The sequence below is a fragment of the Acipenser ruthenus genome, chromosome 12, assembly GCF_902713425.1.
Source record: "Acipenser ruthenus chromosome 12, fAciRut3.2 maternal haplotype, whole genome shotgun sequence".
Lineage (NCBI taxonomy): Eukaryota > Metazoa > Chordata > Actinopteri > Acipenseriformes > Acipenseridae > Acipenser > Acipenser ruthenus.
This window is the reverse complement of record NC_081200.1, coordinates 4,404,391-4,419,323: the sequence shown is the minus strand read 5'-3', so window position 1 is coordinate 4,419,323 and position 14,933 is coordinate 4,404,391. Positions and strand designations below refer to the sequence as shown.

The following is a 14,933-nucleotide window of genomic DNA, read 5'->3' as shown; positions in this document are numbered from 1 at the left end:
TAATCAATACACAGTGTTTAATGGTAAAAAAAAATAACAATAACCAAACAACAGTGTTTTCCAGCAGTCTACTGTGTACATGTGTTAGAGAGAAAGAAAACGTTGTAGATCTGCAGAATTGTAAGGTAAGGTAAGCACAACTGACAGTTTAGCCTAAGGGTAAAAAATGTCTTCCAACTGTATTTTAGTCTCGGTGAGTCTGTAGTTTCTTTCTCCTTTACTATTTTTTATTTCTTTGTTCCTTATTGTGTTCCTTCTTGTTCTCTCAAGCAGGCTCTAGTCTTAAAGCAGTGCAAATGAGCTTCTGACATGAATGCTTGCTATGCAGAGTCTGGCATTAAGAATGGCTGGACTTTTGATGTTTGCAGAGTTGTCGGAATATCTTTACTGCTCCCCAGTCTTTCGAAGAGGAAATGTGAAACCTGCTAATGAACGAGTAACTCGATATGACTTGGATGCAACTGTCACAAAATAAAAACTGACACACACAGGCTGTACATAGAACGTTTTGATGTACTGAATTAGAGCATCTCCTGACTAGTCAAGTAAATCAGGCAGGAAAATAATGCTGAACACTTGTTTTCCAGTCAATACACTTTTCTGTCTATATTTCATATTGACAGATACAATATTCTTGGTGTTACTTCTTTATAGTCTGTTTATAAATACTGTATTAGTATTACGTAGACAGACTCACTGCAAAAATGTAAAGACAAAGATGTAAGACAAAAAAAAATATGCTCCAAAGATTTAACTTTCAGTACATTTCATGTACCATATGAGCCCAATCTTTTATGAAATAAAGACAATTCAACAATTTCACCTTACCGGTGGTACAAGTACTTTTCTTATTTTAAAATGACAATGCTTGGGATATTTTCAGCACAAAGTAATTGTAGAGGAAGATAACCTTAAATAACTTAAGAAAATGAAATAGTTGCAGTATCTCATTGTGCAAAATTGATCATAAAAAGTTATCTATGGGCATACCCAAGTGCAGTTTACAGGTTTGCCGTGCTGAGTGGAGTTATAGTTCCTTGAACACTAAACCACTCTACAATGTTGAAAGGCTTAATGCTAGGCAATCACTCGTGTGTGTGTGTGTGTGTCTGTGAGTGAGAGAGACAGCGCGCGTAAATGTGCGTCCATCTCTCGATGAGAGCCTGTCTGCTGTCTATATAGATTCATTTCTAAAGAAAATGTAAAGATATAAATAGAGTCATTTAATGTCATTAGCATGTTGAAAAAAATTACAAAACTAAGTAAACAATTTAATTTAATTAAATGTCTCTAAGGTATTTTGTTTTTAAATATGCTAACACTTTATAGGATTTAAAGGCAATTTGTTTTTGCGAATTTCCCATCACAGTTTGTGTGTTATGGTGTCAGCAATGTAGAGTATTTTACTGATGCTACTTTGGACTATGCCTGAGTATTGCCAGATAATCTGCAGCATATACTGTATGGGGAATGGCAGTGTGACTGAAGGTGCAATATAAACAGTGCACAGTGCCTGCAGGGTGCCTGAATGCCACTTTAACTACTTCTAATCAGTAAAGCGATTACAGCTCACACTAAGTGGATTGTCACAGCTCCCTATCACTCTCTTTGGGTACCTCTTTCCAGATTAGCATGATCCAGTCCAGCCGCAAGACACAATGTGCACAAAGAGGCTGTATAAAAGATGCCATATCCACTTTGGGGTGTATAACACATATTTGATACAATGAATCAACATCATTGCAAACAACAAAAGGCAGACTCATTTTAAGTATACTTCTATCCAAATGTGGCAGCTAGAAAAACAAGGCTTCCCAGGGGGACACTAAACACGGAATAAATAAACATGTCAAAACTACAAGGGAAATTGCACCAATAATATATTGTCCCTTTACATTTAAATAATCTCAGAAACTAAGCATTTCAGGCAAAGAGACATTTCTAAAACATTAAAACAGGCTCCAGAGTGGCGCATTTGGTAAAGGCACTCAGAGTGGAGTGCAGGACGCGCCCTATAGCCTGGAAGTCGCCGGTTCGAGTCCAGGCTATTTTATTGCCAACCGTAGACAGGAGCTCCAATGGGGCAGCGCACAATTAGCCAGGGTGTCCTCAGCTCACCGCGCACCAGCGACCCCTGTAGTCTGGCCGGGCGCCTGCGGGCTTGCCTGTAAGATGCCCGTAAGCTGCCCAGAGCTGCGTTGTCCTCTGACGCTACAGCTCTGAGGTGGCAGCACGGTGAGTCTGCAGTGTGAAAAAAAGCGGTCGGCTGACGACACACGCTTCGGAGGACAGCATGTGTTCATCTTCGCCGCTCCTGAGTCAGCGCAAGGGTGGTAGCGGTGAACTGAGCCTAAAAATAATTGGATATGCGAAATTGGGAGAAAATAATAAAATAATTGCTGATTACTAAATTAAAAAAAATAAACAAATAAATAAATAAAACAAAACATTAAAACAAAAAAAAAACACATGTATTTAAAATTGCAACCAGCGGAGGCGAAGGATCAAGCTCTGACACCAGGTTGATGCTTTTTGCCTGGTGCCATCCTTCTGCAGGCTGGATAGATATACTGGCAAGAACCCTGTCACCCGAGAGCAAGCCTCCGATGAATCAGTCGCTTTAATGACTTGAATAATTCTCTACTTCATGGGACTTGTAACAGAGAGAGTGCACAGAAGCAATGCACCCAGCAAAGGGAAGTTCAGATATAAAACTTGCAGGGCATAGAATTATTTTTAAAAATCCACAGATAGAAACAAAATAGCTCTTGCAATTGTGGTAAACAGCCACCTTATTCTCAAGGGGCATAAACACATTTTCTGAAATACAGATATTTTCAATAATATTCTAGTAACTGGCAAATTCTGTCCCACGAGGCATAACTTATTCTAAAATGTAACCTTTGAATAGTATCAGGGCGTATATTGGTAAGAAACAACCAAAACAATTAGTAAGGGATTATCAAAAGTTATTCTAAATGTTAACATACTGTAGCGCAAATAAACTCTACAGCAATGGTTTAAATCAGAAAGAACATAGCTGCTTCTTCGATTCATGGAAAACACTTTTCAGTCTTTTGTTCACAAGAATAATTTCATGCATGTAGGAGGTAAGTGTGCCTGGGAAAAGCATACTGAAATGTGTTCTGTCGTCGGTGTATGAACATTGGGAGACATGCTGATACAATACAAACCTGACAGTGCGGCTCATTATGTGCAGGTAGAGATGGAACATGACAACTGCCATGTGTGCAGAAATATGGAATACAAAACGTAAAAGAAAACATTCAAGATCATTTAAAATGTATTTCCAGTCACTGCCTGCAGTCCGAGATCAAGTTTGTCTTTTGTTTGTTTAAAAACACAATAAAATCAAATGATGGTTACTGGGCTATAACACTTATCTATCCACTTGCTTTATAATAATAATAATAATAATAATAATAATAATAATAATAATAATAATAATAATAAATCTTACACATATATGTTAAAGGAACATGGTACAGCGACAGCTCCGCTTGAGCTGTGACCTGGCAGGACTGCACGTGCATGTTTCTGGGTTGGCACAGGCAAGACAACCTTTTAAATGGATCTGCCACCACAGAGTGGACAAGTCCAAGAATAATAAATACTGTACTATGCCAATCAGGAATAATTGAAATACAAAGGGACATCATCTGCAGCTTTTCCCTATGAAAGACACATGAATATTTGCTGTGTAGACTACAAACAGCCTGTACCCTGTTATATATTTATGCAAAACAAATTCAATAGCAACCTTTACCCTATTATTTAAAAAATGATGTTCTGTAAGTGTGCCCTTCAGGGCTGATTCAGGAACCTCTGAATCAATAAAGATGTAGCAGCATCTGTAAAAAACCCCAATGCAAGTCTTTATTTGCTACAAGCAAAATGTTTAACAATACATTTAATGGTTTGCTGCCAAAGATGTCTTCCATTAACAGCATTAGCGTACAAAATGTTTGTAAATCCAAAGGATAGCTTGTCATGAATAATTACATACGATTTACAGAGCTATGATAATGTAGTGTCCATATTTCTAGCCAGACAAATATACCAACATGCCTACACGGACATATAGAAGACAGCTATGAATTTATATTGACATACTTAAATATATTTGCAAATAAAAAAAAAAGGTAAACCGCTGCAAAGCGTCTACCCTTTCCTGTGTCAGCCTAACAAGTGTAGTGCAGTGTCAAAAGCACAGTTCCTTCCTTGCAATCAAATGTTTACCCTTTGCCACTGGTGAAAGGCAACAAGATCTCTTTACAATGTCTCGTCTTTTTCAATAAATTTTGCATGAAAACACGTTACCCAAGCACAAAGTTGCCTGCTGTCATACTAGAAGTGTGATAAATGTTTAATGAAAACAACACCACACAGCTTGGCGTCAGACAACAGCTATCATACAGACTCTCTTTGATCTAAACAGACTCTTTAAAAGGGGTTCAGAGCATGCTTAATGCCGCAGAACTCTGTAACCTGTATGCAAATAAGGTACAATTAGCATAATGACTTCCTGCTGCAAGGAGAAGAAAACGGGAACAGAAAATGACAGTCACCGAATGTATGATTGCTGTCAAACTCCAAAACGTTGACATTTCCGACTCGCATTTAATGTATTTATCCAAGTGACGGATAAAAATGCAACAAAACTATAGTCATGTGAATTCACCAGTCATGGCACAATGTGACAGCAATAACCCGTCACCCCCCCATAACAGTTTTGTTAATGCTTTGATCTGATTGTCACATCACAAGGCAAAATACAATGTCATGCATTTTTAGGTTTTGCTCTCTCTTTTATAAAATGTACATGTTTTTATTCTTACACAACATGAAGCAGAAAACAAGTAAGACAGCTGATCTTCTTTAGACCAGACAGGTATGAAACAGCAGCAGCAGCAACCTTAAGGAAACAGACATATTCAAAAGCTGCCCTTAAGTTACACTCTGATTGACTTCTGTTGTGGAAAATCGACTCCTCATCACATAAATTCTTGGGTGATGGATTTGAGCATGCGCCAGAGTACTGTACTGCCCTTTGGAAGATTACGAACAAGCTATAAATACACAGACAAGGTCTACTGCTTATTTGAATGTCAATTTCCTAAATTAGAAATTGATGAATACATTTACAAGACCATAGAATTAGTTATTAAAACCCCACTATATTAAAAGATACATGGTAATATATTTCAAGAGCTAAACGGTTTGCAAACATTTAATCTTCTGTTAGTAAACCACACTTGGAAATATATTATTATTTCGACTGCGTCTGTTTCTAATTTTTAATCAAAGTGATTGTGAAACCTCAGGCTGTACAGTATGTAGCATAATTGACACGTCAATCAGTTTTGTTGTAAGAGAAATACTGGAAGGTGAAAGAAAAAAAAAAAGATGTATATGAGTGATCTTTGGAACTAATACCAGCAGTTTTACTTTGCGGTCCTTCATCCAATCCAAGGAACATTCCATATGGAAAACAGAGTAATTATTATATATTTTTAACCTGTTGAAGCTGTTAAGTTTCTTTAAAACGTCGATATTGTTGAGGTGTGAACCTGGCTTTACAGCATGTACCACTTTAATCAAACATTCAATCCTTTCCATTACTAGATCATTTGGGAGTCATGAGTTACTCCCTTTCTTTATTAAAAAATCTGCTTCACTTTCCAATGCACAAAAAGCAACCCCCACGGTGTGGTGTTGTTATTTGGAATACGTCCGATAAAAGGTATAAATGCTATTCCTAATATCTTTATTGGTTTTATAATGATGGCATTAGTGTAATCTCATAATATTAATTATGAATACCACTTAAGCTCTTAGCCTGAGTAAATTTAATAATAATTAAAACCCTGTTCCTGCTAAAAACCTCACGGTGTACACTTGAGCTAAAGGGTACAAAAATAACTGCTTTACCACTCCTGTGGGTAGCATGTAATTATTTCTCAGCTGGGTCTTACATTAGCCTGTACAACTAACTGTACATAAGGAAAAATAATGACATTGAAAATGGTCTCCTAGGAAAAGATAACTGAATATTATATGTTGAAAGGCTAAAAACACAAGTTTAGTTTCTTCCAGACCTTCTGCTCTTTAAATTAAACTGAAGAGTGGTATACTACAAAGCAAAGTAAGAGAGTTGAATTGGTCTCTTTCTTGAATCCTCTTGGCTACAACCAGCATGCAGAATTATTTGTAGTTATGAGGGAATTTCATGGAAGGTTTCATGAGGCTAAATAAATTGTTTTCATTTTGCTTTGCAGTAGTTTACAATATGCATGACTAGTCTCTTGTTTTTGTTATACACACACAACTAAAAACTGGACACTATCCTTCCATGCACAAGAATTTAATATACCTAGGAAGAAAGTGAAAATGCCTCATATACAATTGTTCTAGATCAGTTTTTCTTGACAATACCTATATAAATCTATATGAACATATTGCTGTTTTGTTTTAAACTTGAAAAAGGCTGGTATAATTGTATTCGTTTTTCAAAATAGGGCCAGTCACTCAATTAACATAGAGGACAAAAGGCATTCTTCCAAGCAAAATTGAGAGATGTCAGTCATTCTGACTGACAACTTAACTTCTTGTCAGTTCCTAATAACTGGCGATTCACATTAGGCAGAGGTGATGAGAAAAAGAGGGGGGTGGGGGGACAGTTGTATGGTAAAGTAAAGCATTGACCGATTTCAATTTGTGGAGCCATATCATGCATTTACTGAACGCTATTCTTCCAAACTTTACTGACTGACAAATATGAGCTGCTTTAACTGCTAACAAACCATGGTGTAGTTTTTTATTTTTTTCAAAACCCACTAATAAATGTATTATCAACTTACCTACGATACAGTATTCCTGCAAATATGCACCAAGTAGTTTGAAAGCATTATAAAACAGTTGCTTACCCTTGCTTGTCAGAGCGAGACTCCCTCCCCTTGCCTCTTTCTTTGTCTCTGTCTCTATCCCGGTCTCGGTCTCTTCCCCTGTCCTTCTCTCTGGCTTTTCTTCGGCTTCTGTCTCTCGTCTTGCTGTGACTGCGGCTCCTCTTCCGGCTCGACTTTCCGCTGCTGCGACTCCGTGACCGGCGGTGTCTGGAACGAGACCTGCAGGGCAGCAACAGGGCAGGAGAGATGTTACTGGAAATTGCAACAGACTTGTGGGTCCTTGTAAAAGTCGAAAATAAAAAATGCATAGGTTATGAGATACACCATGCTACCAATATAAGAAAAGGGGATTTCATTGGGGTCTAATAGATTTGGAGATTATTTTAAAAATGTGAACAGACTGCACATCGCAAACACAGCTAGGCAGCACATTCTGCAGCCCGGGTGCAAAACAGCAAGATTCCAGCCAGTAAGTGAACCATATCCACAGACCTCAACAAGGGACCAGGAATACAAGGGGAAATAAAACAAGAAAACGCAAAGCTGTCCATTTTCATGTAAGTAAGCATTGCCTTCCACTATACTTTAGTATGTATCATTAATAATACACTTCATTTAATTTTTCAAAACAGATTTAAAAAGAAAAAGAAAAGAGCCTTTAAAATACTCACACGTTAAAACTTTAAGGATATGGCCCAACATGTCAATAAGGAAATGTTTGTGAAGATATCTAAAATTACACACAACTCTTTAACAAGCTTTCACTATTTAAACCTCTGCTGCCTCTAGACCAGTCTTTTGTGAAGACAAAGCACTACAACACAGCCGGAATAGTCTGGCCTGGCTGAGTGGTAGTGAGCTCCAAGTCATGAATCTGACTCAGTGGGGGAGCACGTTTTCTTCAGTCATGGTGTTAGTGGCAATGACCTCTGGGATAAAGGGAAAATCCAGACATCTAAACAGGATCATTTTCTGCCAACATTTGTGGGTTCCCTGCTGCTCTGCAGCGTGCATTGGCAGGCCCTTGTTTGCAGTGCCAATGCAAGTAATGCAATGATAGGAAGTGTATCTTCTGAAAAAGTCTTCTGTGGATAAGCAATGGCAAGCTTAAACTTCCAGAAAGACCTAATGCTGCAATTTACCCAGAGTGATCTGTATTAAATAGCAAGGAGGCTGCCATGTCAAATCTGCAGATACCCTATTAATTGATTATTTCTTTATTTCCCCGTAACGAAAGCAAATAAATAAAGTACAATAATACAAAAAATGATAAAAGATTTAATGAGAACCACATAATACAATATTATGTTTTATGATTTTAAGATACAAGCATACTTGGCTGTAGTGTTTATAAATAAATGTTTTAGTAATACTGTGCAGTCCAGGTGCTGTTACCAAAATAATTATTTTAGAAACGTTAGAATTCCACAATCTAGATTGCATTGGTGTACACTTGCAGACTTTGCAGTAAAATCAGTTTCCAAATATTCTTCTACATGGTTTACGCCTATCATTTTTACTGAAATATTTCCATATTTTAGCAAACTATAAAATTAAAATGAAGCATAAACATGATCACTATCTAGACCTAACAAATAGCAAATCTGTTAAATTTGAAAGTGTAATCCTGGGTCAGTAACAAATTGAATTTAACAGTTTTAATAGAGTGCAGGAATGCAGTTAAATGTCAATTTCATTACAGAAACATTCTCCTTCGAGAATTATTAGCTCATTTAAAGCCAGAGTAAATGTGTTAATGCAAACAGCAAAGATAAACAGTTTGCTATATTTTCTATTTTACTATTCTTTTTTTTTCATCTCTTCAGGGAATGTCTCCCTGTGGCGAACACATTTTTTATTCCTATTAAGAGCTAACCATTCCTCAGCCAATCCATTAAATCTTCCTTACACTATTGGCTGGGGCAATTTTCACAGTGAATTATCAATAAAGTAATTACAGCCATGCTATAGCAGACACCGGCTTATCTCTGCTGACCCCCCTACATGCATGGATATGATCCCCAGACAGAACCCATTTGGATAATTATATCGTTGGGTGTGAAGGTGGATGGTGTATCATTGTTATCTTGCTATATTATATTTCTGCTAACACGTTTTCATTGAAAATTGTACATTAACGGTAGCTATATGATACTGCTGGCATTGGAAACAGGATAAACTTAATGTAGTGTGCCTTGTGGAATACAGACAGTGTTAATTCCATTATTTACACACTTTTGATTTTTTTTGACAGAGCACACTGTGTTTCAGGAATGTTTACATATAATCTGCTTCTGAGTTGCTTTAAAAGGACAGGTATCTTTTTTTTTTTTTTTTTAGCAATTTATCACTTTTACCCCAATTTAAATGACACCACGCCATTGAAATCCAATTACAGATCAATAGGCGACCTTGGTTTGTGTTGTCAAAGCTAATCAGCCCTTTTGTCCTGCCAAACAGAAGCATTGGAAGTCACCATGTTACTGAAAACTGGAGGAGTCTCCCTCTGGAGTTGTCAGATGCCCCACCAGTATGGGCCGCTGAAGCATATAGTGAACTAACAGCAAACGACTCTCCTTCCCAACCAACGCAAACTACAGTGCAGTGCTCCCTGCACAGATTTGTAACAAAAATGTAACAATATAAAAAACACACACAACAAAGTGTACTCTCTTGATTAAAACTATTACAACAGAGTGGCGTATGACATTCTAATAAGAAATTAAGATTTGCATGTACTTCCTATATAATTAAGCAATAGCCAGTGCATAAAGAGATTAGCTGTATTCAAAGTAAGAAGCAAGGGAGACTGCTGTCCCTGAGATCACTTGATGTGTCCTCAGCATATAACTATAATCTACAAGTGCCTTGAGGATGCACTGTAGTTCTAAAACTTTTAGGGTAGATAGTATTGACAGAGAGACTTAGCAAACAGGGGCAAACTGGCACATTCATACATTCTCAATGCATTATAAATTAATAATAGCATTAGGGAAGGGTGAATATCCTCTCTATGAAAAATGTGTCAAAAGAGAAGTCTTGATGTATTCTGTTTTTTTCTGGTAAAAATGGAAATGTTCCACCAAATTGAATTCTTATCTAATAACAATTCACTGTTTGGTTTGGTGTCTATTTGTTCTACAACGGCCAGTACCCAACAAATAAGAAAGTTGTTAAATTAAAAAGTTTAGCTAAATCCTATATGAGGTTGATCAATTTTCAACACAGATGTCCTGAACCGTCTTAATGAGTGGTGACAGCCTAATAACGTTTACGGTGGTCTGCACAGTCAAAACACAAGCTGCTAAAGTTCTGGTGTATAACAAAAAAAAAAAAATGTAAAAAACCCACACAGCAGTTTTATTGCTCTTTACAATCAGGATGTCTCAATTCAACGGTCACGTTTTTTTTCGAAGACCTGACCTGGTTTGTTTCTGCCACACTATATGAAGTTGTTAGTAAGAGATTTCTTTCTTTCTTTTTTTTTTGTTTTTAATTTAGAAAAATCGGCAATTGATTTTACCCTGTTTTCTCCCAATTTGAAATGTCGAATTGTATTTTTAGCTCAGCTCACCGCTACCACCCCTGCTCTGACTCGGGAGCGGCGAAGACGAACACACGCTGTCCTCCAAAGCATGTGCCATCAGCCGACTGCTTCTTTTCACTCTGCAGGCCTGCCATGCAGCCAACCCAGAGCTACAGCGTCGGAGGACAATGCAGCTCTGGGAAGCTTACAGGCAAACCTGCAGACGTCCGGCCAGTCTACAGGGGTCGCTGGTGCACGGTGAGCCGAGGACACCCTGGCCGACCTTAAACCCTCCACCCGGGTGGTGCTCAGCCAAATGCGCGGTGCCCCCTGGGAGTTCTCGTCCACGGTCGGCAATAGAATAGACTGGACTCGAACCGGCAACCTCCAGGCTATAGGGCACATCCTGCACTCCACGCGGAGCACCTTTACCAGAAGCGCCACTCGGGAGCCCCCTTATTTCTTTTTCCTGGAATTTAAAAACAGCTAATCATTTATTTAGTCAGGCAAATGCGTGCATGTAAAAATATCAGCTAACAAAACTAACAAAAAAAAAAGAGAAAATCTAACTGAAGTGTTCTTGTTTCTTCTCTACAGGAAACTGCAGTACTGCTTGGAAACCTACTGGATTGAGTGCAACTGAGTGGGATATTGTACTGTGATTCTTGAAATGTATTTTTGTTTACGACTGTAAGTCACCCTGGATAAGGGCGTCTGCTAAGAAATAAATAATAATAATAATAATAATAATAATAATAATAATAATAATAATAATATTGGTCATGCTTCATCTGCTCAAATGTAGCACCAACAACCTTGAGTCAATAGCAAAAACAATTAATTGAACAAGATGTTATACCGCAATTAATTATTCCAGGAATGTTTAACATATACATTATAGGCAAGCTACAAACTGTATTTAAAATGTTTTTAGAACACCTTCGATGAATAATATTCTCGCTGCCAATAATATTCAAAATAAGTACTGGTATCATTCACCAAGGTGGAAGGTCTTTTAATGTAAATCCATGCAAAGAAAAATACTGAAAGACCAAAATATTAACATTAAGAAGTTTAAATAAAAACAAACAAACAAACAAACAAACATCAAAAATAAATTGCAGAAATACAAAGCTAGAAAAGTTTCACCAGACATGGCGCCCACCCACCCAGCCAAAGGTTAAGTCATTTAATCAAATTCAAACATCTTCAAAGGCTCCTTACATCCAGATCCTCCTTACGTCCTAAGACATGCAATTGTACGCACAGATGCCTGGCATCACTCAGCAGAGGTACAATAATTCTCATACCAGAAATCTCAGGTTCATAAGTATCCCCTACTTTCAAAAGGTCTCCAAAGCAACTTGAAAATGACTTTAACTCCATTAGCACTTCAGCCCAGTCTCTTAACTCTATAAATACCTTTGCAGGTCAACCATGAGTTACTACCAAATGAGTGTTAATTTGCTAATTTCTTCACAGGTAATCAATTGAAATTTAAAATCCAGGATCAAAATTTGTTGCACTAAATGTAACAGCTGCTCAGTTCGCATAATTGCTTTTGCCAGGGCCATCTGTATTCTGAGTGCCCACAGTGCGGCTTGAGCAAACAAGCACGTTTCAGAACAAGTTTCAGTGATGTGTCTTTAATTAGCAGGTGTGCTCTTGGGCTACATACGTTTTTTGGGTTTTTTTTTTCTACATGTATATTTATGAAGTGGTACAAGATCTGAAGACTTTATTTAACAGCATTTTATTGTTTAAATGTGGACTGCTATGCTGTGTACTTAAGTGATTTAGAACCTCACAACTCTAGTATAAGAAAAATCATAAATGCTGAAAGAAAACAGGTGGAAAACTGTAAAACTAGAAAGAATGCACGACACAAAACAGATACACATACCATCAGCAAAAAGGAAACTACACTTAATTAAATATAAACTACATCTGGAATACTGGACTCATAAAAAGAGAAACTATTAATTTTCATTGATCCAAGGAAATGAAGTCAGTGCTTTTTGATAAGCAGGGAGAAAATCGTCTCTGACATAGGCGTTGAATGAGACGTCCTTATATATCTCATTGTAAACTACAAATAATAAATCTGGCCCTCATCTAATCCTTATCTAATAACCACACAATGTTTGGTTTGGTATTTAACTACCGGTAACTAACAAATAAGAAAGTTGGTCAATTAAACCTCATCTTAATTTTATTTTTAAAATCTTAAATGAGGTTGATCAATTTTCAACAGCACAGATGAGTACCGACAGCCTAATAACGCTTAAGGTGGTCTGCTTCAAAGCATGCTTTGATTAATAACTCTCTGGACAAAATGTAGTCAAAAAGGATTTTTTAAAAACATTGAGCAGTCACAAAGTGATGACACAATTAAAACCATAAAAAATAAAAAGGGGTATATTTAAACATTTTAAAAATGAAATACCAACATTTTGCTGATTTAATGCAATTTATCTATAGCCATGTGTATGTGTGCACACTATACAGTGTTTAATATACAAGTACTTAATAAAGTGAATTAAGATATATCCAAAACGAACTTAAACCAGAACACTAATCTCTCACATCCCTCTAATTTGCTTAATAAAAATAGCAGCCAATGCTGGTAATCGATTGTTGCAGTCTACTGTAGTACATTAAGCACCGGTCAAACACGTGTTTATTATTGGATAAACATCTTCCCCACTGCTATTGCACAGTACTGCACTTCATATCTTTTGTACTGTCATGCAGTGTTTCTGTTTTCATTTCATGGAATACAGAAATGACTGTCGGCCTTTTTAAAAAAAAAAAAAAAAAAATTACTGGCAATTTCTGTTTTTGGACATCTGTTCAATCACTTGCTTGTCAGATATTACTGTGTATGAGGGGGTCACTGCTGGAACAGAGCGAGCCAATGTTACTTAAGTTGTTAAAAATAAAGATTTTGTAGCAGTATAGGAGGAAGTTATTTTATTTGAGAGGGTTTGTGTCAATATGGAGCAACACAGTCTGGAAAATATGCAGTTCTATTATAGTAGGTTTAGGTTTTTTTTTTTTTTTTTTTTTTTTAAAACCACCAAATCATAAATGGATGATGGAGCAAAATGTGTTATTCGGTGCTCTACACCTCTGACAGAAACAGACAGGACTGTAAAAACAAGAATATATTCCAGAGACAGGAATTACATTAAAAAAAGGAAGAGTGTTTCATTTAGTTTCAAAGTGTGGCGCAACTTCTTTAAAAAAGTTCATGATTTCTTTGTTTAGTATTTTTTTAAATTAAATATTACATAAATAATTAGAACCACATTGTTCTCCACAAAAAGCCATACCTGACCTTTTAGTTTATTAGCCTACAATTTGCTTTACTGCTTTTCTGTCAAACCATCGGTATGACATTTATATATGGACAAAAATCGCACAGCTGGCTTTGGTTACGGCTCCACTAGGCTTGTCTTTTGCAGGGTCTTCAAGACATGAACTTAACAGGATGTTAACTCAAACCTACTTTAGTGCAGCTAAAAAACACAGAAATATGGAACACCTATGCTTCTATCAGACAAATAAATCCAGAAATTATTACATTTTGGGGTGGTGGGGGATACTTTATAGAAAAATACATTTATGAAAGAATACATTAAATTACAAAAATCTCCACTGTTCCTTTTTTTTTTTTACTCATTAAGCACTAGCCTTGGATACATATATAGCTGTCAGCAGTTAGAATACATATATTCCACTAACTATTAAAATCCTGTGGAAAATGATTGGACTGCTTCTTTCTTCCCTCTTAATGCTTAATGACTTATTCCTCAGAGACATTCTTAAAAGCTCTGAAAAATAATTTTGTCCTTGGGTAGAAAGTTTCACTCAGCGTCAATCAGGAGCTCAGCAAATGAATGTGCTGAAATGCAAGTTGTTGTTTAAACTAAGAATTTGTGGAGCTGGCCAGAGAGTATATGCCCTAGCATGGAATGAGAATCACAGGAATTCCAAAAGAGAATATTTGGCTTCCATCAATGCTAATATGACATAGGAAAGGACAACGAGGAAAGAATACGGTATCATATGGAAATCAAAACAGTGTGACAGATACAATTATTTTGCTAATTGCAAACAAACACTCTCAAGTAGCTTTAAATTAAAAATAAATAAATAAGGCTAACTTCGGTCAAACTACTTCAGGTTCTGACCTCTACATACGCAAACACATTTCAAATTGTTGCCCCACCAAACCTGATCAATGTTGCTAGCCAAGGCCAGCCTGTACCTTAAGCTTGTTCCCTTCATCACATTGGCCTGGAGCATTATTAAATGAATGCTAAAATGGCTACAAACAGCTCACTGACTACACAGAGTCCCGCCAATTAGAAATAATTAGACAGTCATTTTGGTGGCAAGTCTTTTTAGGTGCATATATAATGATGCAATGATGCTTATTAGCCATCTCGTATGAGCTTCGCTCAAACAGTCCAAAA

General features: G+C 36.9%; 1 protein-coding gene across 2 annotated transcripts in view; it reads right to left on the bottom strand.

The window, feature by feature from the left end:
• Nucleotides 1-14,933, bottom strand: part of LOC117416476 (serine/Arginine-related protein 53-like) — a 106,781-nt gene that overhangs the window by 77,938 nt on the left and 13,910 nt on the right. For both annotated transcript variants that reach the window (XM_034027584.3, XM_034027585.3), the window contains exon 4: nucleotides 6,948-7,145. In XM_034027584.3, coding sequence (XP_033883475.1) covers nucleotides 6,948-7,145 — 198 coding nt within the window. The remainder of the gene's footprint in view (nucleotides 1-6,947; nucleotides 7,146-14,933) is intronic.